General features: G+C 37.6%; 2 protein-coding genes across 2 annotated transcripts; both read right to left on the bottom strand.

The window, feature by feature from the left end:
* Nucleotides 1-1,758: 1,758 nt before the first annotated feature.
* On the bottom strand, nucleotides 1,759-2,688 carry LOC122697432 (putative olfactory receptor 2W6). The gene has a single exon (XM_043908254.1). The coding sequence runs from the start codon at nucleotides 2,686-2,688 to the stop codon at nucleotides 1,759-1,761; it is 930 nt and encodes a 309-aa protein (XP_043764189.1).
* An 18,699-nt stretch (nucleotides 2,689-21,387) lies between these two features.
* On the bottom strand, nucleotides 21,388-22,329 carry LOC122697414 (olfactory receptor 2B6-like). Its single transcript, XM_043908236.1, is given in 1 exon segment — nucleotides 21,388-22,329. A coding segment is annotated over 1 exon segment (942 nt).
* Nucleotides 22,330-26,407: the final 4,078 nt, after the last annotated feature.

Genomic DNA, 26,407 nt, shown 5'->3' with positions numbered 1-26,407 from the left:
AATTTTTAAATTTTATTTTTATTGGAGGATAATTGCTTACAATATTGTGTTGGTTTCTGCTGTACAAAGACATCAATCAGCTATAAGTATACATATATCCCTTCCCTCTTGAAAAAATAGCATTTTAAACAAGAAACCAGAAAAAAAAAAGTTCCTTTTTATGTTTAAAAAGTAAACATACTTTTAATTTAAATTTTCTACCAATTATAATTGTGATATTTAATTTCACACAGAATGGATGTGAATAGCTATGTCTGTGGAATTTGTGCCCTCCGTCTCAAGTTGATAAATATTATTTTCAATAAGCCTCATAATGATGAGGGATAGACTCATATTATAGATTCATTCCTTTGAATAATAATTTTTAAAAAATGATCTAATACAATAAAATACTCCAGTGGAAAGAAACTTGAAAAACTTTGAAGTTCTCACCAAAAATAAGATTTTTATTAGCAACTCAGTACTTGGAATGGTGCTAAGAAAGAATAAAAAATAAATAGCCCTATCATCGAGGAACTCACAGTCTAATAGAAAACATAAGAAACCTAAATATAATAAAATTAGCTAGAAGAATGGTTATTTCATTGTATAAAAATACAATAGTTTAGAAGAAGTGACAGAGCATTTTAAAATCAAAGAGTCCCAGATAACTTTACAAATATTAGAATCTGCCTGCAATGCGGGAGACCTGGGTTTGATACCTGGGTTGGGAAGATCCCCTGGAGGAAAGCATGACAGCCCATTCCAGTGTTCTTGCCTGGAGAATTCCATGGACAGAGGAGCCTGGTGGGCTACAGTCCATGGGGTCACAAAGAGTCAGAGAGGATTGAGCCACGGAGCACACACACATCATATTAGAGTTGACCACTGGAGCACGGGAAGGATTTGGACAGGGCATTTGCACAGGATAATGTGGGAAGGGGTGATGTCATCGTATTAATAATAAAGAAACATTAGGGAGAATGGTGAGAATTCTCACATAAGTCTATGGCATATCCAGCATGATTGAAAGAATGTACAAATAAAGGATACAGGCTGGGGCTCATTATTAGGTCACCCCTACAAGCACCAAACACTCTAACAAAGGCGCTGTTAGTGGATAATGGAAAAGTTTCAGATATTTATACAACACTTCTGAGTTATCTTCTGGGTGACTCCTATCATTTACATAGGAGCTCTAGACCACAGTAGTAGTAGTGATAGTTTCTCAGTTGTGTCTGACTCTTTGCGACCTCCAGGACTGTAGTCCGCCAGGTTCCTCTGTCCATGGGATTTCCCAGGCAAGAATACTGGAGCAGGTAGCCATTTCCTACTCTAGGGGATCTTCCCAACCCAGGGATCCAACCGGGTCTCCCACATTGCAGGCAGAATCTTTACCATCTGAGCCTCCAGGGAATAGTTTTGCCATTTAAAAAATCAGGAAGAAAATAGCTACAAAGTTTTTATTAAGAGGCTTGAAACTATCTACTCAGTTTTACCACTTAGGATATATAGTGGGCTTCCCTGGTGGCGCACACGGTAAATATACATCCATATTGTGTGTACCTAAGGTTTTGGATTGATTCACCTTGACTCTGGACACACTTCAGTGTATTTATCCACATTTAAAATACAAACCCAAGAATGTTTGATACATTGGCTAAATGTATTTTAAGCACAAAATTAACAGTAATGTTTGAAAAAAGAATTTCCTAGGACATTATATAGAACTGTACTGAACTGAACTGAGGACATTATAACTGAGGATACCTCTGTATTTCATTGTTGCCTCCCCAAAACCTTTTTCAGCGCCCCTTTCACCTCCTTATTCCTTAAGGTGTAGATGAGTGGATTCAACATGGGAGTCACCAGGTTGTAGAAGAGGGTGAGAAACTTGCCTTGGTCTTGGGAAGAGCTGTTTCCTGGCTGCATATACATATAGATGATGCTCCCATAGAACAAGGAGACCACAGTGAGGTGGGAGCTACAGGTATTGAAGGCCTTCCGGCGCCCAGCAGCTGACTTGATCCTCAGCACAGCTGCTGCGATGTAGCCGTAGGAGACAAGAATAAGAGTGAGGGGCAGTAGGACAATGAGAATGGCAAAGGTGAAGGCCAGCATTTCCACTGCGCGAGCGTCCACACAAGCCATCTTGATCAGTGCCGGCATTTCACAGAGGAAATGGTTAACTCGTCGCTGACCACATCTGGAAAGAGTCATTGTCAGTGGGGACATGACGATGGCATTGACCAGTCCACTTCCCCAGGCCACAGCCACCAGTCGTAAGCACAGCTGGGGGTGCATAATGACCGTATAATGCAAGGGCTTGCAGACTGCAGCGTAGCGGTCATATGCCATGACTGCCAGAAGGATGCACTCGACTCCTCCAACAGAAAGGAAAGAGAAAAGCTGGACAACACAGCCCGCATAGCTGATGGTCTTATCAGGGCCCCAGAGGTTAACCAGCATCTGGGGGATACAGCTGGTACTGAAGCAGAGATCTAAAAAGGAAAGATTTGCCAGAAAGAAGTACATTGGTGTATGAAGTCGAGAGTCTAATATACACACAAGGATTATGGCTGAATTTCCCAAGACAGCCACTGAATACAGAGTAAAATTTACTATGAAGAGCACCATCTCCAGCTTGGGACGATCAGAGAAGCCCACTAAGATAAAACCGTACTCTGAGCTGTCATTGGATTTTTCCATTGCCTTCTTTTCATATCATCTGTATAACTGGTAAGAGTGAAATAAAGAATACTTAATTTTTATTTTCTGAAAACCTTTGAAAATCAGAATTTTTAAGGAACATGTAAGACATCAAGTCTCTCAACCCATTCAATATTTGAATAGCTTCTGCCCAGCCACATAATTTGTTTACCATTTGTTCAAACACATAGTCAGATTATTTCATTGTTGGACAATTCAGAACAAGAATCAACAGCTTTTTATCAAGTAGAAAATTTCCCCTTATTCATAAGACAAAGTATTTTAATCTTATTGAACATACATCTTATCTTAATATCTCTTAATATGACCATCATTAAAATATTTTAAACAAGTTACCACACCTAATTTTTCTTTAGGCCAAAGCATTCAGTTTCCTTCAACAGTTCTTATAACAAGGTTATCAGGTATGTTATCACCCTAGTAGATATCTTCCAAATACCGTAAATGTTGACAATGACCTTCTGGAAATCTGACAACCAGGACTAATCTCAGTATCCAAGACATGATTTGAAAATCACAAAAAAACTGCCTACCATGATCTGGACTATTATAATCTTATTAATGTTGTTTAAGCATGTATTTACCTCATAGTGTCATCATTTTCACTTAGATTATTATTGTATCTACTAAACATCCCAGTTCTTCCAATGAAATGCTGTCAACTCAGATCTCTATCATTAATTTCTTTGAAAGAAATAGAATTCTGCAATCTAGATTTCTAGGGTCAGAGAGGACATTCTATCCAGTAACAAAATGACAACTTTGGGTATAATCTGTCTTCTCTTAGGTTTTTAGAAACATCAGAACAACATGGTTATCTTACAGAAGAAAAGTGCATGGCAATCAGGATGAATGGAGAAAAAAGGAAAGATAGTGAGGTACATAAAGAGTAACTTTAAAAAGTAAATTAAAAAAAAAAAAAAAGATTGACTCTAATATGGCTAAGAAGAATAAAGAGAGTTCTGGATTCATAAAAGACAGATTTTTATTTGGAATGAAGACCATTAGGGTAATAATGAAACTAAATATCACAATTATTTTCTTAAACAAGTACAATTGAAAGAAAATTTAAATTGAGTATATTTACTTTAAGTATGAAAGTAACTTCTTTCTTCTGATTTCTTGTTAAAAATGCCAATATTTTCTTCTTGATGATTATGAAGAAAAGTAAAATTTTGATTTGTTTAAAAAAATAAAAACTGTTAAAAGTAAAATTTTAAGAGTTCCTAAAATTCCAGAATTGATTAGCTATCTGAAATCTCAAAATCTATGTCTACCATAATTTTTTTTCTACCATAATTTGTAATGCCATTATCTAGTGTTATTGTCATATAAACTATATACCCTGTGTTAGGGAAGTAAGGGTAACCTTTTTAAAAAATATAATCTAAAGAGTTCCTGGAAAGACTGTATCCACAGAAGAATAAAATGAGGAATTTAATTATTCTGTGACATCAAACACATGCTTACCTAAGAAAATAGAAATGTTGAATTTTTTTTTTAAATTTTTAGTTGGGTGATTTCTGAGGAATTTCCATGAAAAGGAGACAAGTGTGAAAAAAACAGAACACTGGGCACAGAAGAAAACACACCTCGAACTCTTAGTCCTGTTGATTCTTTGACAACTTAGGCACAAATAACAAGAGTAAAATTATTAAATGAATATTATAAAATATCTAGATTGCTGTGTGATTTAGGGGATCAAGACAATTAATAATAATATATTCAACTAGTAAGTTTGGAAAAAATAAAGCAAAGTAGTGCATATCATAGTCACAAATATTTTTATTTTCTAAGAAAAAGCTTATTTTTGGTGAAAACTTCTCAACTTCAAAGTTACTATAGCAAATTTATTTTCCACAGCCAAATACAGTATACCAAAGTGAAAGAAAGAAAATTTTTCTTAATTTTTCCTAGTTATTCAGGCTTACCTGTTTTCAGCTTTCCCAAGTGATCTAGGGAAACCACATTTTAATATTTTTCCCCCCCTGGTTGGGATTTGTTATCTGGGATTTTGTGGAGATTGTGCAGTTAATATAGGTAAAAAGTAACAATAGGGTGATATGAGACTAATGCACCAGAAATCATATAGAAGTGGTTACAAAGATCTTAATTTTGTCAAGAAAGGGGATGACAATTGAGCTCCGAACTGTCTCCTATGCATTAGAGTCTAGTTTCTTCCTGAAGATAAGAGTTGTAAAGGCTGTGTTAATTCCTTTTCTTATAATTTGAGTAAAGTGATGGAGTAATGGTATATCGCTACCTCATAGAAAAGGCAAAGTGGAATAAGTGACATACAGTAGTTAAATTATGGAGAAAAGAGGCAATTGAAATAGAAAATAGCATTAGTATTTCTTCTGTCTGCCTGCCATTTGGGCCAAATACCCAGCCTGCAGGAGGCCTTCAGGAGCTGTCAGCTAAAGCCCCAGAAGATAAGCAGTGCAGCTGAGGACACTCTTGTAGACCCAGACTGAAAAAACAAAAACAAAACAAACCAACCAGAGGACTAATTTCTTAGCATCAAAAATGGTGCCTGAAAGCAGGCATAACATACTTTCTTACTGAGATCATGGGGACTGAACACTCCTTTGGGTAATTAGCTGGGCTGCCAGAGGGAATAGAGTGTATTCTTAGGGGAAATCTTGGAATAACATCAGATGATTGAGAATCAAAACTCTTAGGTTCTTTTCTTGCTTTCTGAACTGGGGCCACAGTTGTCCATATCCTCATGATTTGAACCTTTATTTCTGTGGAAAAGTATTCCTGGTATTTGGTGGGGCAAAAAAATCAAGCTTGGTAACATAGTGCAAATATGAACAGCTTTTGGAAACCTTTTTATTCTTAAATTGAAATGAGATTTAGTCTTTTGCCTGAAGAAAGAATTTGAAAGTCTATTTTTTTTCTATTTTAATCAGTTTTTTAAAAGATAATACAAAAAAGCATGTTATGTTTCTTTTTGTCATTTGACTTATAATCTTTATTTTTACTTAGATTGGTAAATTTTACTGGAATATAATAAATATAGAATAAAAATATGAGATTTGTTTGAATGGTGTTCTTTAAATTGTATTCAAAGGAAACATGGAAACCACATTGAGTATCTCTTGGAGAAGATAAAATTGTGGCTCCCCCCACTCCAAACCTCCAAAATGATAACATCATTTCCACAATAAGTGAAATGAAAGCCTAAACAATTCCACAAAGGGTGGTGCAAAACCTGAGAAAAAGCACTAATCATAGTCACCGATGTGACCCATTAGAGCTTACATGTTTTCCCCAACCTGAAGTTATTTAAAATTCATTGGTGGTGGTGGCAGTGGTTTAGTCACAGCATGGGTCATAGCTTCATTGAGTTCTGCAAGCCCCTTTGCCATGACCAGACAGTGATACATGAAGGGGAACCTCTATACTTAAATCAGTTCAGTTCAGTTCAGTTGCTCAGTCGTGTCTGACTCCCAGCAACCCCATGAATCGCAGCACCCCAGGCCTCCCTGTCCATCACCAACACCCAGAGTTTACTGAAACTCATGTCCATCGAGTCAGTGATGCCATCCAGCCATCTCATCCTCTGTCATCCCCTTCTCCTCCTGCCCCCAATCCCTCCCAGTATCAGGAACTTTTCCAATGAGTCAACTCTTCACATGAGGTGGCCAAAGTATTGGAGTTTCAGCTTCAGCATCAGTCCTTCCAATGAACACCCAGGACTCATCTCCTTTAGGATGAACTGGTTGGATATCCTTGCAGTCCAACGGACTCTCAAGACTCTTCTCCAACACCACAGTTCAACAGCATCAATTCTTCCGCACTCAGCTTTCTTCACAGTCCAACTCTCACATCGATACATGACTACTGGAAAAACCATAGCCTTGACTAGACGGACCTTTGTTGGCAATGTAATGTCTCTGCTTTTTAATATGCTATCTAGGTTGGTCATAACTTTCCTTCCAAGGAGTAAGCGTCTTTTAATTTCATGGCGCAATCACCATCTGCAATGATTCTGGAGCTCAAAAAAATAAAGTCTGACACTGTTTCCACTGTTTGTCCATCTATTTGCCATGAAGTGATGGGACCAGATGCCATGATCTTCGTTTTCTGAATGTTAAGCTTTAAGCCAACTTTTTCACTCTCCTCTTTCACTTTCATCAAGAGGCTTTTTAGTTCCTCTTCACTTCCTGCCATAAGGGTGGTATCATCTGCATATCTGAGGTTATCAATATTTCTCCGAGCAATCTTGATTCCAGCTTGTGCTTCTTCCAGCCCAGTGTTTCTCATGATGTACTCTGCATATAAGTTAAATAAGCAGGGTGACAATATACAGCCTTGATGCACTCCGTTTCCTATTTGGAACCAGTCTGTTGTTCCATGTCCAATTCTACTTAAATAACTACAATCAAAACAATAAGATATTATTTTTCTCTGATTATATTGCAAATACCTTTTGACTTGGTAACATTCAGAGTTTGTGAAGATATAGGAAAATGGCACTCATACGTTGTATTTGGTTTAAATTTTTGAAGGATGATTTTGCCAAATTACAGGTGTTTGACTCATTAATTTCACTTCATGGGATTAGCCATTAGGATTACCTTTATAAGTATACATAAAGTTCTATGTAGCAGTTACATTGTAGCTAAAAAAGGAAACAGAATAAATGTCCATTGGCTGAATAGTGGTTAAATAAATGTTTGCAGAGTTGTAAAGTAACAGAAAAATCACACACAAAAAACCCTGGTGTGTTTTATTGATATGGTCGACAAAACAAAATATTTAAGTATATTTTAAGTATATTCTGTATTAAATATTTTTTCCATTTATTTTTATTAATTGGAGGCTAATTACTTTACAATATTGTAGTGGTTTTTGTCATACATTGACATGAATCAGCCATGGATTTACATGTATTCCCCTATTCTGTATTAAATATTTTAAACATATGTATTAACTATATTGACCATACTAAAATTATATTAAATTTAAATTACATTTAAAACAATATATTTAAATTAATAAAAGTATTAAACTATAATTATATTAAGTATATAAAATAAACTTTTCAAAGTTTCAAAATTTCAGATATAGTGCATTCCCATTTCTATGGTTTACATAAATATGCAAAGATAATTAGAGAGTTTGAAGGGAGTGGATTTTCAGTCTTCTAAATTTAAAAAAAGTTAACGTAACCATATAAAAATGTAACATATAACCATGAGTATATGTTACCTTAACATTTAAAAGAGTTAAATAAAATTTTGGAAGTGAATAAAAGTAATTTGACTGAAGTTTAATATTTAGGTTAGTCTCTAGAACAATTGTAACCTCCCGAAGAATACAAACGTTTGCATCAGATCCATAAAGCATAAAAATTATTACAAGCAGTTGCAGACGTGTGATATAGGGCCCATGATTTTGCCTTTTAAGACAGGATCACATTGATCCAGAGCTCTACAGCTGCCCAGTTTTCTGACCCACATTAATGTAACCACATAATTAAATTCTTCACCTCATTATTTCCTTACAATACCCAGGAATTTGGTAGGATTTAAGTAATTTTGACTCTTTCACAGATTGACATTTAGATAGAGAAAACATCTGATTTTCAAAGTCAAAGCAGAAAAATGATTTGTAGAACTGAGACCAAAAATCTATTACGCTAGAGACTTTCATTTCCCTGTAAATTAAACTTCACTTTGATTCTATAAGCTCAAATGGAACTTGTAAACAAAAACTATTTTTACACAGACGGCTAGGTTTTAAAAAAAAAAACAACACATTAGCTTGATTTCCTTCTTGGTATTTTTCAAGGTAAGAGTGTGAATAAATTTGGGAAAAGGTTAGATGTAATAGTACATTGCTTTCTATATTTAAATATTTTGCAGTTGTTTATATGAACATAAAATTGATAAATCCAAACCAAGAAGAAATGCAGGCTTTTGTTTGAGTCATTTGCTTTCTTCTTGTCTTCTAAGTGAAAAGAAAATGTAACCTGCCAATTATTTCACTGAACAAATGACTTATTTGTCTTAACAGTTATGTTCTAAAGGAGATCAGAAAGAAAAGATGAAATTATGGATTGAAAAAGCTAATGAATGTGAAATGTTTGGATCTATTGAGAAAAGTAATTTCTCTTAGGCCATTTATTTTCTTATAACAGTCAAACATGGCTACATTCACTCATGTGTTTCCCTCTGGATGATTATGGAAAATCTGAAGGGATTCTTAAGGTCATGACAAGGTCAATGAGTAATATTTAAAACTAGAGCAAGAGGGAGAGCGATTTTCAACTTCTGCTGCTCTTTACACAAGTTGGAAGGAAAACAAGACCCTAGAGATCTCATTATAATGACAGAATTGAACTACTGATAACCATGATCTTGTTTTCTCTATGTCCACAGGGATTCAACTCTTTGAAGAGTAGAGCTGATTAACATGCTCTCCCCATGCTACATGCAGTTATTAAAAAGTTTCAAATGAGTTTCATTATCACTCACAAAATGGAGCAATCTCTAGGGTTATGTCTTAGAGGAGAATCAGTCAGTTAAGGACCGATTGCAGTGGAAAGCTAACGTGACTCAGCTCCCATCACTGTTGTGTTCCCTTTGCTTTCCAGGTGCCTCTAAGAGCTACTCAGCAGCCCTGAGGATTTACCCAACAACATCATGCACACCATCAAATCTCAGCTTTCCCAACATAACTAGAATAATGATCCCTTTGCTTTTAAATGGCATTTTGTTGAGCAGGGATTTAATGCGAGTTTCTAGGAGGCCTATTCTCTGATCAGTGACTTTTTGTTCTTTTGTGCTTTATCTTCAGCAGCAATCCCCATAAAAACTCCTAATGCAGAATTACTCCAGGGATTCAGTAAACTTTTATTTATCAAACATGTTTACAGGCATTGTGAAAGACAATTTGTATATGAATAAACATTATGTTACCTGTCTTTGAGGATTTCATAAGGAAAGTAAGGAGGATGATAAAGAAAAGTTACAACATTGTGTCAAAATTACCACCCTATTCAAGACAAAGAAAGAGATGAACATTGTGCTATTGATTCTATTGTATTTTTTGATTGAACACTATTTTTCCACTGTACAATATATTTATTTCTCATTAAACATTGTGTTTACTGCCATATTCCCAGTGCCTAGCAAAGTTAGTGCTTGGTCGTTACTCAGTAACTGTCAATTATTTCAGTCAGTGTATAAGGTGATAGTAAATATAACATGCTGAAGACTTGCTGTACAGTGAACATTTTGGGAAAAAAGGTATAGGTAATTTTTAAAGGAGTAAGCTCTAAGGGAAAAAAGGTATTGGCTTGTTTCACAAATTAGAATAATAAAGAATGGACTGAATAAATCATTATAGTAAAGAATTTACTTCTGGTGGGAATGTATGTTAGTTGCCTATGAGGGTTATGAACAACAGAGTGTCAAGGGATATCAATGTTGTTCATTGCTGCGAGGTCCTGGACAAACCTACACCTCTAGTCCTAGGTTTTCTCACCAGTGAAATAGGAGTGTTACATGGGTTAGTGTAGGAATGAGGCCTTGACCATGTAATCTTCTGTTATGGGCTTTATGACTTGAAGGACCCTTTAACTTACAGGGTATTGACTAATTCTAGGAAGAGGTATTAAGGATCTATTTGAATCTTGATGGGAGGTGTGCTATGAATTCTGCCAACATCAGTTGGAGATTTTTCCCATAAAGAAGGTGGCAGCTGATTTCATTAGGGACAAATGAACAGTGCTTCCAAAATCAGTTCCAATCCTGTCAGAAACTGAACAAATAAAAGATGTCTAAAAGTTATTTAATTCACCTGGTTGATTACTTTGATGACAAGTGTCCATTTCTAGAACTGTTTTCCCCTTTTGAGAGAAAGAAATTTTGGCATGATACTTCTCTTAGAAATCTCAGCCTAATAAATGGATAGAGTGGAGGTAAGAGTCTGTATCTCTCTAAAGGCCTAAGCTAAAGGAAATAAATTCAGAGATAGGAATCTCTTGAGGTTCAGTGGAGATCCCTACTGTGTGAAATTTCTCAGTTCTCTCAGTCAGGGGCTGTTTTATTGTAGTGAGGCTAAGCACCCAGAGTGTGGCTCCAGATCAATTAGGACTAGAAGAGATTCATCTTCAATCAGGAATAATGTTTCTCTAAGCTAATGTTTAAGGGGACTTCCCTGGTGGCTCAGTTAGTAAAGAGTCTGCCTGCAATGCAGGAGACATGAGTTCGATACCTGAATTAGGAAGATCCCGTGGAGAAGGAAATGGCAACCCACTCCAGTATTCTTGCTTGGGAAATCCCATGGACAGAGGAGCCTGGTGGGCTACAATCCATGGGGTCACAAGAGTTGTACATGACTTCATGACTAAAGGATTGGGAAGAGCATCTAAAGTTCCTTGGAATACTGTCTTTGAGAATTGGGAGGACTTTGGAAAAGTGGGTAGAGGTCTAAAGTTTGCAACAGTATTTAACAGCATAAACTAGGAGGATTAGTTTCACTTAGGAGGCTTCATTTACTGTAATTAAAAATTTTGGTCATCTTTCTTGTAGTTGACTCATCTAGAGTATGAAAAAGCTGGTTTGCCAGATTAACTAAATCTGGATTGGACACAGTTTCTTATTCTATCCTGGTCCCCTTTTGACAAGACGGGAGAGTCCCAGTTCATCTATTAATAAACATAAAGTTAAGAGCTACCTGAGCAGAATGAACATCTGAAGGAATATCAGAATCTTCAATAAAAACAGTATGAAGTCCACTGTAATATTCATAACCAGGTTCATCAGATTTTTGTGTGCAAGCCTGCTCCCATCAACAAAGTTGAAAAAGCCAATCATTTGGTGAAGCTGCCTAGCATTTGCCCAAGCCTCAGTATATAAATTAGTGGACTGATCTCCCAGTTGTAATTCTAGAAACCTTTTGGAATTTTCCCAATTAGTAAGTTTTCATTCAATGCTCGGCCTAGCTTTCACTGCATATACACTAGCTGATACAAAGTCAGAGAACTCAGATTGATAGATTTGAATGACTGTATTAAATTCCTCAGCAAATCTGTGAGAATATTTGGTTTCTTTAGGAAAATCCTTGACTTCAGCTCAAAGTTGAGCTTTAGTTCTGAAAATATAGGAAACTGTTTAGCTTCTGGATCCTCAGAAGGCTTATGTTTAAAGGGACAGGTTCTGATAATTCAGAGGAAAGGGGAGTGCGCAGAGTTTCAGAAAAAGGGGAAGTTTTGGTAAGAGAATTATTGTGGGGGACTTGAGGATATAGTGAAGGCACAGGTATCATAGAAGGAAAGGAAGATAATGATGCCAGAAGTGGAGCCTGAGACAAAGAAGCCAAGCAAGAAGAACCTGAGCCTGCCTGAGCCATTTTATTTTTCCTTAATCATTTCTTTGCCTTTGTTAATTTTAAAATCCTATTTTGCAAAGAGACAGTTTTAGACTACAGATTTGAGGGAAGACTCGAAATATCAGTTAAAATAACTATTCCATTCAGTTCTGGAAATTTACTGTGCTATCATAGGCCAATTCAGGAAACTAAGTTTAGGGATTTCAAAAGTCCCCCATAATGACCATTGATATTCCAAATTGCCTTTGGTCATGTCTGTCCATTTAGTTACAAATGTGCAGAAGGAAAGACCACAGTTAGGTCAGAGTGCCTGTTCCGTTCCGTTCAGTTCAGTCACTCAGTCGTATCTGACTGTGACCCCATGAACTGAGGCACGCCAGGACTTCCTGTCCATTACCAACTCCCAGAGCTTCCTCAAACTCAAGTCCATCGAGTCAGTGATGCCATCCAACCATCTCATCCTCTGACTCCCTTCTCCTCCCACCTTCAATCTTTCCCAGCATCAGGGCCTTTTCCAGTGTGTCAGTTCTTCGAATCAGGTGGCCAAAGTACTGGAGTTTCAGCTTCAGCATCAGTCCTTCCAATGAATATTTCAGGACTGATTTCCTTTTGGATTGACTGGTTTGATCTCCTTGCAGTCCAAAGGACTCTCAAGAGTCTTCTCCAATACCACAGTTCAAAAGGATCAACTCTTTGGCACTCAGCTTCCTTTATAATCCAACTCTCATATCCATGCATGACTACTGGAAAAACCATAGCTTTGACTAGACAGACCTTTGTCAGCAAAGCAATGTCTCTGCTTTTTAATATGCTGCCCAGATTTGTCATAGCTTTCTTCCGAAGAGCAGGTATCTTTTAATTTCACGGCTGCAGTCACCATCTGCAGTGATTTTGGAGCCCAAGAAAAGAAAGTTTCTCACTGTTTTCCATTGTCTCCCCATCTATTTCCATGACGTGATCGGACCGGATGCCATGATATTAGTTTTTTGAATGTTGAGTTTTAAGCCAGCTTTTAAGAATCCGTCTTCAGTGTGGGAGACCTGGGTTCGATCCCTGGGTTGGGAAGATCCGCTGGAGAAGGGAAAGGCTACCCACTCCAGTATTCCGGCCTGGAGAATTTAATGGACTGTATAGTCCATGGGGTCGCAGAGTCGGACACGACTGAGTGATTTTCACTTCACTTCATTTTCATTTTCCTCTTTCATTTTCATCAAGAAGCTCTTCAGTTATTCTTCGCTTTCTGCCATAAGGGTAGTGTCATCTGCGTATCTGAGGTTATTGATATATCTCCCAGCAATCTTGATTCAAGCTTGTGCTTCATTCAGCCCGGCATTTTGCATAATATACTCTGCATAGAAGTTAAATAAGCAGGGTAAGAATATACAGCCTTGACATACTTTTTGCCCAATTTGGAACCAATCTGTTGTCCCATGTCCAGTTCTAACTGTTACTTCTTGACCTGCATACAGATTTCTCAGGAGGCAGGTAGGGTGATCTGGTATTCCCATCTCTTGAAGAATTTTCCACAGTTTGTTGTGATCTACACAATCAAAGGCTTTGGCATAGTCAATAAAGCAGAAGTAGATGGATTTCTGGAACTCTCTTGCTCTTTCAATCATCCAACAGATGTTGGCAATTTGATTTCTGGTTTTTCTGCCTTTTCTAAATCCAGCTTGAACATCTGGAAGTTCTCAGTTCACATACTGTTGAAGCCTGACTTGGGGAATTTTGAGCATCACTTTGCTAGCGTGTGAGATGAGTGCAATTGTGGGGTAGTTTGAACATTCTTTGGCATTGCCTTTCATTGGGATTGGAAAGAAAACTGACCTTTTCCAGTCCTGTGGCCTCTGCTGAGTTTTCCAAATTTGCTGGCATATTGAATGCAGCACTTTCACAGCATCATCTTTTAGGATTTGAAATAACTCAACTGGAATTCCATCACCTCCACTAGCTTTGTTCGTTGTGATGCTTCCTCAAGCCTACTTGATTTCACATTTCAGGATGTCTGGCTCTAGGTAAGTGATCACACCATCATGGTTATCTGGGTCATGAAGATCTTTTTTGTACAGTTGTTCTGTGTATTCTTGCCACCTCTTCTTCATATCTTCTGCTTCTGTTAGGTCCATACTGTTGCTGTCCCTTATTGTGCACATCTTTGCATGAAATATTCCCTTGGTATCTCTGATTTTCTTGAAGAGATATCTAGTCTTTCCCATTCTATTGTTTTCTTCAATTTCTTTGCACTGATCCCTGAGGAAGGCTTTCTTATCTCTCATTGCTATTCTTTGGAACTCTGCATTCAGATGGGTATATCTTTCCTTTCTTCTTTGCTTTTAGCATCTCTTCTGTTCTCAGCTATTTGTAAGACCTCCTCAGACAACCATCTTGCCTTTTGTGCATTTCTTTTTCTTGGGGATGGTCTTGATCACTGCCTTCTGTACAATGTCACGCACCTCCGTCCGTAGTTATTCAGGCACTCTATTAGATCTAAACCCTTGAATCTGTTTGTCACTTTCACTGTATAATCATAAGGGATTTGATTTAGGTCATACTTAAATGGTCTAGTGGTTTTCCCTACTTTCTTCAATTTAAGTCTGAATTTGACAATAAGGAGTTCATGATCTGAGCCACAGTCAGCTCCCAGTCTTGTTTTTGCTAACTCCAGAGAGCTTCTTCATCTTTGGCTGCAAAGAATATAATCAGTCTGATTTCGGTGTCAACTATCTGGTGATGTCCACGTGTAGAGTTGTCTCTGTGTTGTTGAGTGCCTGTAGGGGGTGTGCTTTCAAGAAACTTAACTGGGATCTCATTTCCTCTAGAGTGGAGAATAATTTTCAAATAACTTAAACAGCTTACAGCACAAACAACTCAATTCAAAGAGCTTGCAAGCCAGTCCCAGCCAGAATTAAGAATGCAGCTGAGTTCCAGAGGAACCATGGGTAAGGCTTTTTTTCCCCCCAAAGAATAGGTGGGGGACTTCCCTGGAAGTCCAGTGGTTAAGATTCTGATCTCACATGGTGAGTGGTCAAACAAACAAACAAAAAAGAATAGGTGGAAGGCTGAAAGACCCAGCACCATTTCAGAGAAACAACCCCTATTCCTGAAGGAATGTTTTGAAAGCTAACTGGCTTCAGGAGAAGCAGCCCCTGTCCTTGAAGGACTAGCCTAAAGGCTAGCCAGTGTCAGTGAAGAGGTCTGATCCCAAAATCAGGCCAAAGTACCAAAAGAATATTTGCACGAGGAACAGGGCCTTAACCAAAAAGACAAAATCTTTAAATAGATCCCAAATAAAGCCTGGAGAGCTTCAAACAAGACAGAGAAAGGAAAAAACAAAGAAAGAAAAACAGAAAAGAAAGGCCAGTTTCAAATCCAGAAGACATAACTTCAATTTCTGGGGTCCCTGAAAAAAGCAGGGAGTGACAATGATCTTAACTGTGCGTACCTCATCTGTTTGTCCACCAATCCTGGAGCCTTCAGAATCTTTCCTGGTCCCTGTCTGGGTCAACAAGATATTGTCCTGAAGCAAATGGACTGCTGGATATTTCTCCAACAAAGATGATTTACTTGAAATCAGCGTAGAATTGCAGTTCAGGGTCTGCTATCCTACCAACTCACGTTCAAGTCCCTATACAGCAAGGGAAAGCGAATACTCTAGAAAGGAAAAGGAAATTAGGAAGGCGGTGGATAAAAAGAATTCATGGCTTTTCATTAGCTGAGTCTGCCAGTAAAGAAGAGGAGTCTTTCTTCTACTGGGCTCTGCTAACAATGCAAAGTGTGGGAAGGTATGATAGCTCCCCCTTCTTTTTTTTTTTTTTTTTGATAGCTCCCCCTTCTGATGTCCAGATTCTATTTAATGGATGTTTCCATTTACTAACTTTTTACTTAACAGAGCCAGTCCTTTCAGTTGTTCTTTATACTCCATTCTACCTCACCTATTCAAGGGTGTTAACTCCATATTTCTCCATATTTTATCCATATCCATATTTATCCAGAAATTTATCCATATTTCTATTATGTCATCAAATTCTCTTATTTCATCCTTCCCAGGAGAAAACAAATATACCAGTAATTCTAACATCTTAAACAAACAAACAAAACAAAACAAATACCTCAAACCTTTCCTGACCTCACTTCCCCCACCAGGTGCATTTCTAGTAATCATTCCCCTTCACAGAAAAATTTCTCAGAAATAAATTCTTTCGGACTTCCCTGACAGTTGGGTGGTTAAGACTCCCTTCCATTGCAGGGGCCATTATTTTATTCCTGGTTAAGGAAGATCACACATGCCATGCAGTGCAGCCAAAAATAAATAAAATTGTTAGTACTTTATAAAGGAAATAAAGTAATTCTATTTCTTCTATTCTTTTTTAACCTATTCTATTCTGGAATTTGACTCCTCCACTATACAAAAACAGCTTTTGTTAGTGTCAGAAATTGCCTCCAATTTGCCAAATACAATGGTGAATTTCAAGCTTGATCTTATCTCTCCTAGGAAAGCATTTGACCCAACTTGTCACTTTCTCTTCTTTATTACACTTTCTTCACTTAACTATTTCCATCAATAAATACTAAGTGTATGTTGAAGGGAGAGGGACCAAGAAGAAGATGTCTTTTATTGTTAGTCTCTAGACCAAGAGGATCCATGTAGAGAGACTGCTGCCCAGTTACATGGAGTTCCTAGACTTCTAGCTAACTGCTGGGAATGACATAAATTTTGGAGATGTATCTGTTTTGGAGGCATTGAGCATATCTTTGCATGTGTGCAGAAAGAAAAATAAATTAGTTTTTGATAAATTTGATAAATTAGTATTTGATAACTCTAAGAGCAGACTACAGTCCTTTGATAGAAACCACACAAATCAAGTCTAACTCTTCCACGTGACATTTTCCCATATGTTTAAATATATCTGCCATTTCTGTGTCTCATTTTGTTCCTCTGATCCTCAGTGGAAATGGTTATCATGCATATAATTTTGTTACAAAAACTCCTTAGACAGAATTATAAGGATGTTATTGTTTAGTTGCTAAGTCACGTTCAACTCTCTACCACCCCTTGGACTGTAGGCCACCCGGCTCCTCTGTCCATGGGATTGCCTGCTCAAGAATACTGGAGTGGGCTGCCATTTCCTTCTCTAGGGGATCTTCCTGACTCAGGGATCAAACCTGGGTCTCCTGCTTTGCAGGCAGATTCTTTGCCCCTGAGCCACCAGGGAAGCCTTATTATAAGGATAGATATACTTATGATAGGGGGCTTCCCTGGTGGCTCGCAGGTAAGGAATCTGCCTATAATACAGGAGACCCAGGAGATACCGGTTCCGTCGATGGGTGGGAAAGATCCCCTGAAGAAGGAAATGGCTACCCACTCCAGCATTTTTGCCAGAAAAATCTCATGAACAGAGGAGCCTGGCGGGCTACAGTCCATGGAGTCAAAAGATTCGGACATGACTGAGCATGTACACATATTTATTATAAGGATTGAACTGAATTCATTTATTTATGCTTGATACAATGAATACATGTCCTCAGTTGCATTCTTAGGGAAATAACTTCTAAAACTATAATTTCTACTACCCCGTAAAATGTTTTAATAACATGCAGTAAAGGCTTTTGTATCAATGTTCAATCTCATCCTGTAGATTTGACATTCTTGATTACTCTTATAATTAGATTTATATTTAAATTTAAATATATGTCTCCTATATCATTTGCAATTTCTTTCCCATTGTGTCATCTATGAGTCTAATAAGGCTGCCTTCTTTGCCTTCATCTCAGGTTATTGATAACTGTATATTAACAAAATTAATATTTATATCCTTTTACAATAAGCTTCTCTTCTTGAGGAATATTGTTCTATTAATCAACTTAAATTAGACATGAACAAATAGAACTCTACTATTTTTCTAATGTTACAGAAGTATATCATGAAAAACATTCTCAAATTTTAGACTGCAGGTAAGATTATATTTATATTCAAAACATTTCTCTACTATATCAATCTGACATCTCTATAAAAATATATGTAGGTGAGCACATAGAGAAATTAGAACCTTTGTACACTGCTAATGGGATGTAAAATGGTGCAGTCACTATGGAAAACAGTAAGGCAGTTATTCAAAAAATTAAAGACAAAATTTCCACATGATCCAGCAGGCAGTTCTTCAAATTTTAAAAGTAGAATTTCCATATGATCCAGTAATTCCACTTCTGGGAGTATACCCAAACTGAACTGAAAGTGGGATCTCAAACAGATACTTGTGTACCCCTGTTCATGGCAGTATTATTCACAGTAGCCAAACGGTGAAAGCAAACAAGTGTCCGTTGAAAGATGAGTGACCAAACAAAATGTGGTATATTTATACAATTAAATGATATTCATTTTTTTAAAAGGAAGAGAATCTTTACATGCTACAAGATAGATGGATCTTGAAGACATTATGCTAAGTGAAATGTCAGTCACAAAAATACACAAATACTTTATAATTCCACTTCTCTTAGGCACTTAGAGTAATCAAAATCATAGAGACAAAAAGTAGAATGGAGGTTGCTGGGAGCTTGGGTGAGGGGAAAATGGGTATTTATTGTTTAATAGGCACAGAGTTTTAGTTTAAAAAGACAAAAAATATTCTGGAGATGGATGGTGGTGAAGGTTGCACAAAAGTGTGATTGTATTTAATGCCCCTGAACTGTACAATCAAATATGGTTAAAATCACAAATATTATGTTATATATTCATCACTACAATTTAAAGAAAGCAACATTCAGAATGTGCTGTTTTGCTTAGTTGCTCAGTCTTGTCTGACTCTTTGCGACCTCATGGACTGCAGCCTTCCAGGCTCCTCTATCCATGGGGATTCTCCAGGCAAGAATACTGGAATGGGTTGCCATGCCCTCCTCCAGGGAACTTCTAAACCCAGAGAATGAACTCAGCTTTCCTGCATTGCAGGCAAAAAAAAATTACTTGGATTAGGAAAGTAAAGTTCTCAGAATTGCAAATAAATAAATAAACAAAATTAGCTTACATTTACAATTAGTAAAATTAGACCTTATTCTAAATGAATGTATTTGTTATATTTTTAATAACACAAAGTAACTAAAAATAACTTAGTTATAGAATTTGCCTGTACATCATTTTCTACCACTATAAAATCAAATCTAACATATGAAATTGCTGAATCAATTAATCCTTCATTAAGAAAAATTAAAAGCTATTTCAATTTTATTTTTCTTCTATAGTCTCAGAACTCATAAAATTTCACCGACTTTGGTGCTAAAATGCACATTTGCTTCTAGATATTTGACAAATTATGTATTTGGACCTTTAGCAGTGAATTTATCTTCAACGAGGAAAGTACTATCTTATGTTTACATTTTAATCTAGTAGCATTTTGCTTCCATTTACTCATTTAGTGATACTTATTTCTCATAAGAAGGAGAATAGAAATTAGAACTTGACATATCCGATTTATTTCTCATATCAGCATTATTCTGTGGCAAAAGTACATGATATTACTGCGATGTTTTAAGGAGAAACATAATAAATGTATGTTTCAATTATTGTATTTTCTAAATGTGTTACGTATTATAGAAGAAAACAAGGGAGAAAAAGGGATAGAAGCACAATTAAATATCTATAATGTGAACAAATCACTCAATAATTGAAAGAACCAACTGATACATAAGCACATGTAACCCTCAACACTTTGATGACTCCTAAAGGTGGTATGGTAAAATGTACAGTGTGGTAATATTTATGGTATAGACTATGTTCTCTCAAGAAGACTAAAATGCAATGAAGCTATTGTTCAAGAAACATGTGTATGAAACAAAAAATCATTGGAAATCATTAAAGATGTGCTATTTTAAACTCTAGGCTGTGTTCTGGAGTTATGAGAATGGTGAAAATATTAATAAATGGGGAGAATATGAAAAATATTTCAAGGAAGTGAAAATTAATGAATGCCTAGGATTTGATCTATGAAGGAAATAAAAAAGAATGTTTCTAACGAGGAGGAAAACAAGAGGGTAGAGAATGGAAGAACTTCACTGGTGGCTCAGATGGTAAAGAATCTGCTTGCAATGTGGGAGACCTGGGTTCAATCCCTGGGTTGGGAAGGGATCCCCTGCAGGAGGGCACGGCAACCCACACCAGTATTCTTGCCTGGAGAATCCCCATGGGCAGAGGAGCTTGGCAGACTGCAGTCCATGGGGTCACAAAGAGTCAGACATGACTGAGTGACTAAGCACAGAGAATGGAAAATCTGAGTTTAATTCTAGAATAAAAATCATTGTGGCTTATAATATTATGTTGACATAAGTGTGGTATTGAAATTTTTAAACTAGGGTTGTTAATTTCATATCCAAATTTAAAGTTGTTATATTTCAGGGTTTTGGTAAATTTCCTCTAATTGTATGAAAAAAAAGTATGTGTGTGTGTGTGCATATGATATTACCAGAGAAATGATTGCTGGCTTTTGTCATATTCTTAGAAAGGTCTAAGTTATGCCAACTTATACAAACATAAAAATAAAGTTGAAAATATTGAGGTTATACAGTTTCTGGTGAACTGGAAGACTAATTCTGGATACTTGTTCAATAAATAGGTTTAGGCAACCAAAGGTTAATGTAACTTCCCATCAATAAACTTTTATTTGTGGGAGGTAATCAAAACAGTTGTGGCTCAGCTGGTAAAGAATCTGCCTGCAATGTGAGAGACCTGGGTTTGATACCTGGATTGGGAAGATCCCCTGGAGAACGGAAAGGCTATCCACTCTAGTATTCAGGCCTAGAATATTCCACGGACTCTATGGTGTATGGGGTTGCAAAGAGTTGGACATGACTGAGAGACTTTCACTTCACAATCAAAATAGTTCTCTGAGGGATGATGAAAACAGGACAAGTCGAAGAGACGTTAGTAAGCTGCATGAACACTAAACATTTACAAAGCTTATCAGCATATTCCTCATGTTAAATAACAAAATTCAATCAAATGAATTTTAGTTGGCTTTACTGAAGGATTCATGAATCAGGTAGCATCCCTCTGAGCAAATAAAAAATACTTCTGCCTAGCTGTAGAAAGGAAAAAATTTTAAAGGCATAAAAGGGGCAAAATGACAACAAACACCCAAAACCCAAAGGAAATTATTAGCAAAAAATGCTTTGTTTTGGGCAAGGTTGCCCTTAGTGCTAACCAGATAATTCCAGGTTGTCTGAGTAAAAGTTATATTCTTGGTCGACTGAGATGGCAATTATGTTAGCTATTCAAGTCTTTGTACAGTTACATGGACTTAGTATAACTGACTGCATTTCGGGCCTATTTTTTCTTTTTAATATCTATTTCCTGATTGAGAAGACTCTTGCCACTAATCTTTTAAAGGCTTCCTTTACCTCTTTGTTTCTAAGTGTATATATCAGGGGATTCAGCATGGGTGCAACAATTCCATAAAAGAGGGAAACCATCTTTCCCCGGTCCTTGGAGCTGGGTAAAGATGGTTGCAGGTACATGGAGATGGCTGTACCATAAAAAAGTGACACCACAATTAGATGGGAGCCACAAGTTCCAAATGCTTTTTGTCTGCCTTCAGCAGATTGGATCCTCAACACTGCTCGGGCAATAAAAGCATATGATATAACAGTAAGTGTCAGAGGTACTAGATGGAATAGCACACTTACAAAGAAAAGTTCAGCCTCATTTGCTGTGGTGTCAACACATGACAATTTGAGCAGAGCAGGGACTTCACAGAGAAAGTGATCTAGTACAAAGGGGCCACACAGTGGCACTTGGAGAGTCAGGGCAGACAACCACATTGAATTGCTGAAACCGGTAATCCAGGATGCAGCTGCCAACAGGAGGCAGAGCCTTTGGCTCATGATGACTGAATAACGGAGAGGTCAACAAATAGCTACAAATCTATCAAAGGACATGACGGCCAGCAGAACACATTCGGTGGCCCCCAAAGCCAGAAACATGAACAGCTGGGCCACACAGCCACCGTAACTAATTACCTTCCTGGTGCTGTGTAAATTTACCAGCAATTGTGGAACTGTGCTTGTGGTGTAGCAAAGATCTAGCAGTGACAGATTGGTAAGAAAGAAATACATGGGAGTCTGGAGTCTGGAGTCCAGGCGTGACACTACAATAATGATCAGATTCCCAAAGATAGTCACCATGTAAGAAATGAAGAAGACCACAAAGAGTGGAAACTCCAGCCATGGTCGATCTGAGAAGCCTAAGAAGATGAACTCCAGGGGGATGCTCTCATTTACTGGAGTCATGATCAGTGTTTTAATCCTTGGTTTCCTGAAACATAAAAATTCAGGAGGTCAATGAACAAATACTTATTGACTGTTTCAATTATTTATAATCACTTTCCTACCTGTTTGAAGACATTTACAGAACTGATATTGCTTGTAACATGAAAAATACATAATTATCTAAATATGTCTAAAATTCAGTCTTTCAATCTCTATATCAGCACTTCAAAAAGAAAAGCCAAAATGTTAAAAGAAAATACCTGATTTAAACAGTTCCAATAAAATTTGTTCTTTGATTTTTCTTTTCCTGTCATTTGGTTAATTTTTGTTTGTAATACTTGCCACCTAGATAGCAATTAGGAATTTTCAGTTACAATTCCTGCTATTTTACTTTTTCTTTTTAATTTCTCCTCAGTGCCAAGGAGATTACTCTATCATCTGAAACAAAATTATTTAGACCACCCCCTAAACTATGTTGTAGATTGATTCTAGCAAGCTATCAGACACATTTTGAAAGAACATGCTTTTTGCCTTATAGGACATCTTAGAATCAAAATAAAATGATAAAGAATTTGGAGCCAGACAAGCCTGGATTCAAGGCTCTTCTGTGTTAAGTCATGAATTACATCATTCAGGCAATACTTCTTACATTCTCTGAACTTCAGGTTCCCCATCAATAAAACGAATCTAATAATGTCTTTCTGGTATGATGGTATTAACATGAGAGAAAGAAACTATAGTGATCCAAGACCTCTGAAATGTTCTGAGAGGAAAACTGCTTATTAGTTTTATAACTTTTTTTTTAAAATTGGAGGCTAAGTACTTTACAGTATTGTGGTGGTTTTTGCCATACATTCACATGAATCAGCCATGGGTGTACATGTGTTCCCCATCCTGACCCTCTCTCCCATCTTCCTCCCCATCCCATCCCTCAGGGTCATCCCAGTGCACCAGCCCTGAGCACCCTCATGCATGGAACCTGGACTGGTGATCTATTTCACATATGATAATATACATGTTTCAATGGTATTCTCTCAAATCATCCCACCCTTGCCTTCTCCCACAGAGCCCAAAAGTCTGTTCTGTACATCTGTCTCTCTTTTGCTGTCTCGCATATAGGGTCATCATTACCATCTTTCTAAATTTCATATATATGCGTTAATATACTGTATTGGTGTCTTTCTTTCTCTTAAGTGTCTTAGGGTTACCAATGGAAAATGACTCTTTGAGTTGAAAAGTTGCCTTCTCAATCCCTCCACAACTCCAGAACCAACAACCTCAACAATAGAGGTAATAGTGATTATCTGATGTAAATTTAAAATGTGATCTTTAGTGTAAATTGTCTGGCATAGTGCCACACAGCAATGTGAATTGAGCTATCATAGTGAAATAGGAACTCTGGGCTTTTTAGAGCAGAGGCTGTTCAGAGATGACGCTGTTAAAGTGCTGCACTAAATATGCCAGCAAATTTGGAAAACTCAGCAGTGGCCACAGGACTGGAAAATGTCAATTTTCATTCCAATCCCAAAGAAGGGCACGCCAAACAATGCTCAAACTACCACACAATTGCACTCATCTCACATAGTAGCCAACTAATGCTCAAAATTCCCCAAGCCAGGCTTCAATAGTATGTGAACTGTGAGCTTCCAGATGTTCAAGCTGGATTTAGAAAAGGCAGAAGAACCAGAGATCAAATTGCCAGCATCTGTTGGATCATAGAAAAAGCAAGATAATTCCAGAAAAACATCTTCTTCTGCTTTATTGATTATACCAAAGACTTTGACTGTGTCAATCACAACAAACTATGGAAAATTCTTCAAGAGATGGGAATACCAGATCACCTTCTCTGCCTCCTGAGAAATTTGTATGCAGGTCATGAAGCAACAGTTAGAACTGAACATGGAACAACAGACTGGTTCCAAATTGGGAAAGGAGTACCTCAAGGCTATATTTTGTCATGCTGCTTATTTAACTTATATGCAGAGTACATCATGCAAAATGCCAGGCTGGATGGAGTACAAGCAGGAATTAAGTTTGCCAGGAGAAATATCAATAACCTCAGATATGGAGATGACACCACCCTTATGGCAGAAAATGAAGAGGAACTAAAGAGCTTCTTGATGGAAGTGAAAGAGGAGAGTGAAAAACCTGACTTAAAACTCAGCATTCAGAACACTATGATCATGGCATTGGTCTTATCACTTGATGGCAAATAGAAGGGGAGACAATGGAAACAGTGACAGACTTTATTTCCTTGGGCTCCAAAATCGTTCAGATGGTGACTACAGCCATAAAATTAAAAGGCACTTGCTCTTTGGAAGAAAAGCTATGACCAACCTAGACAGCATATTAAAAAGCACAGACATTACTTTGCTGACAAAAGTTCATTTAGTCACTTCAGTTCAGTTCATTCGCTCAGTTGTGTCCGACTCTTTGCGACCCCATGAACCGCAGCACGCCAGGCCTCCCTGTCCATCACCAACTCCAGGAATCTACCCAAACTCATGTCCATTGAGTCAGTGATGCCATCCAACCATCTCATCTTCTGTCATCCCCTTCTCTTCCTGCCCTCAATCTTTTCTAGCATCAGAGTCTTTTCAAATGAGTCAGTTCTTTGCATCAGGTGGCCAAAGTATTGGAGTTTCAGCTTCAACATCAGTCCTTCCAATGAATATTCAGGATTGATTTCCTTTAGGATGGACTGGCTGGATCTCCCTGCAGTCCAAGGGACTCTCAAGAGTCTTCTCCAACACCACAATTCAAAAGCATCAGCTTTCTTTATAATCCAACTCTCACATCCATACATGACTACTGGAAAAACCATAGCCTTGACTAGACGGAACTTTGTGGACAAAGTAATGTCTCTGCTTTCCAATATGCTTTCTAGGTTGGTCATAACTTTCCTTCCAAGGAGTAAGCGTCTTTTAATTTCATTGCTGCAATCACCATCTGCAGTGATTTTGGAGCCCCAAAAAATAAAGTCAACTACTGTTTCCACTGTTTCCCCATCTATTTGCCATGAAGTGATGGGACCGGATGCCATGATCTTAGTTTTCTGAACGTTGAGCTTTAAGCCATCTTTTTCATTCTCCTCTTTCACTTTCATCAAGAGGCTTTTTAGTTCCTCTACACTTTCTGCCATAAGGGTGGTGTAATCTGCATTTCTGAGGTTATTGATATTTCTCCCGGCAATCTTGATTCCAGCTTATGCTTCTTCCAGCCCAGCATTTCTCATGATGTACTCTGCATATAAGTTAAATAAGCAGGGTGACAATATACAGCCTTGATGCACTCCTTTTCCTATTTGGAACCAGTCTGTTGTTCCATGTCCAGTTCTAACTGTTGCTTCCTGACCTGCATACAGATTTCTCAAGAGGCAGGTTAGGTGGTCTCGTATTCCCATCTCTTTCATTTAATAAGCTATGGGTTTTCCAGTAGTCATGTACGGATGTGAGAGTTGGACTATAAAGAAAGCTGAGCACCAAAGAATTGACGCTTTTGGACTGTGGTGCTGGAGAAGACTCTTGAGAGTCCCTTGGGCTGCAAGGAGACCAAACCAGTCCATCCTAAAGTAGATCAGTCCTGAATATTCATTGGAAGGACTGATGCTGAAGCTGAAACTCCAGTACTTTGGCCCCCTGACTCGAAGAACTGACACATTGGAAAAGACCCTAATGCTGGAAAAGACTGAAGGCCGGAGGAGAAGCGGACGACAGAGGATGAGATGGTTGGATGGCATCACCGACTTGATGGACATGTTTGAGGAAGCTCTGGGAGTTGGTGATGGACAGGGAAGCCTGGCATGCTGCAGTCCATGGTGTCGCAAAGCACTGGACATGACTGAGCAACTGAACTGAACTGTTCAGAGTCCTTAGCTTGCTGGAGGTACTAATACATTTGTTCCTCCAAATCCATGAGGGGTTGATTCCAGGACCCCTGTGGATGCCAAATTCCAAGGATGCTGAAATCCCTTATATAAAATGGCATAATGTTTGCATATAACATATACACACCCTCTCATATACTTAAATCTTCTCTAGGTTACTTCTATCTTCCCAGGTGGTGTTAGTGGTAAAGAATATGCCTGCCAATGCAGGCG

The sequence above is a fragment of the Cervus elaphus genome, chromosome 7 (assembly GCF_910594005.1).
Source record: "Cervus elaphus chromosome 7, mCerEla1.1, whole genome shotgun sequence".
NCBI lineage: Eukaryota > Metazoa > Chordata > Mammalia > Artiodactyla > Cervidae > Cervus > Cervus elaphus.
The sequence above is the reverse complement of the archived record's forward strand: the minus strand, read 5'-3'. Positions and strand labels throughout refer to the sequence as shown.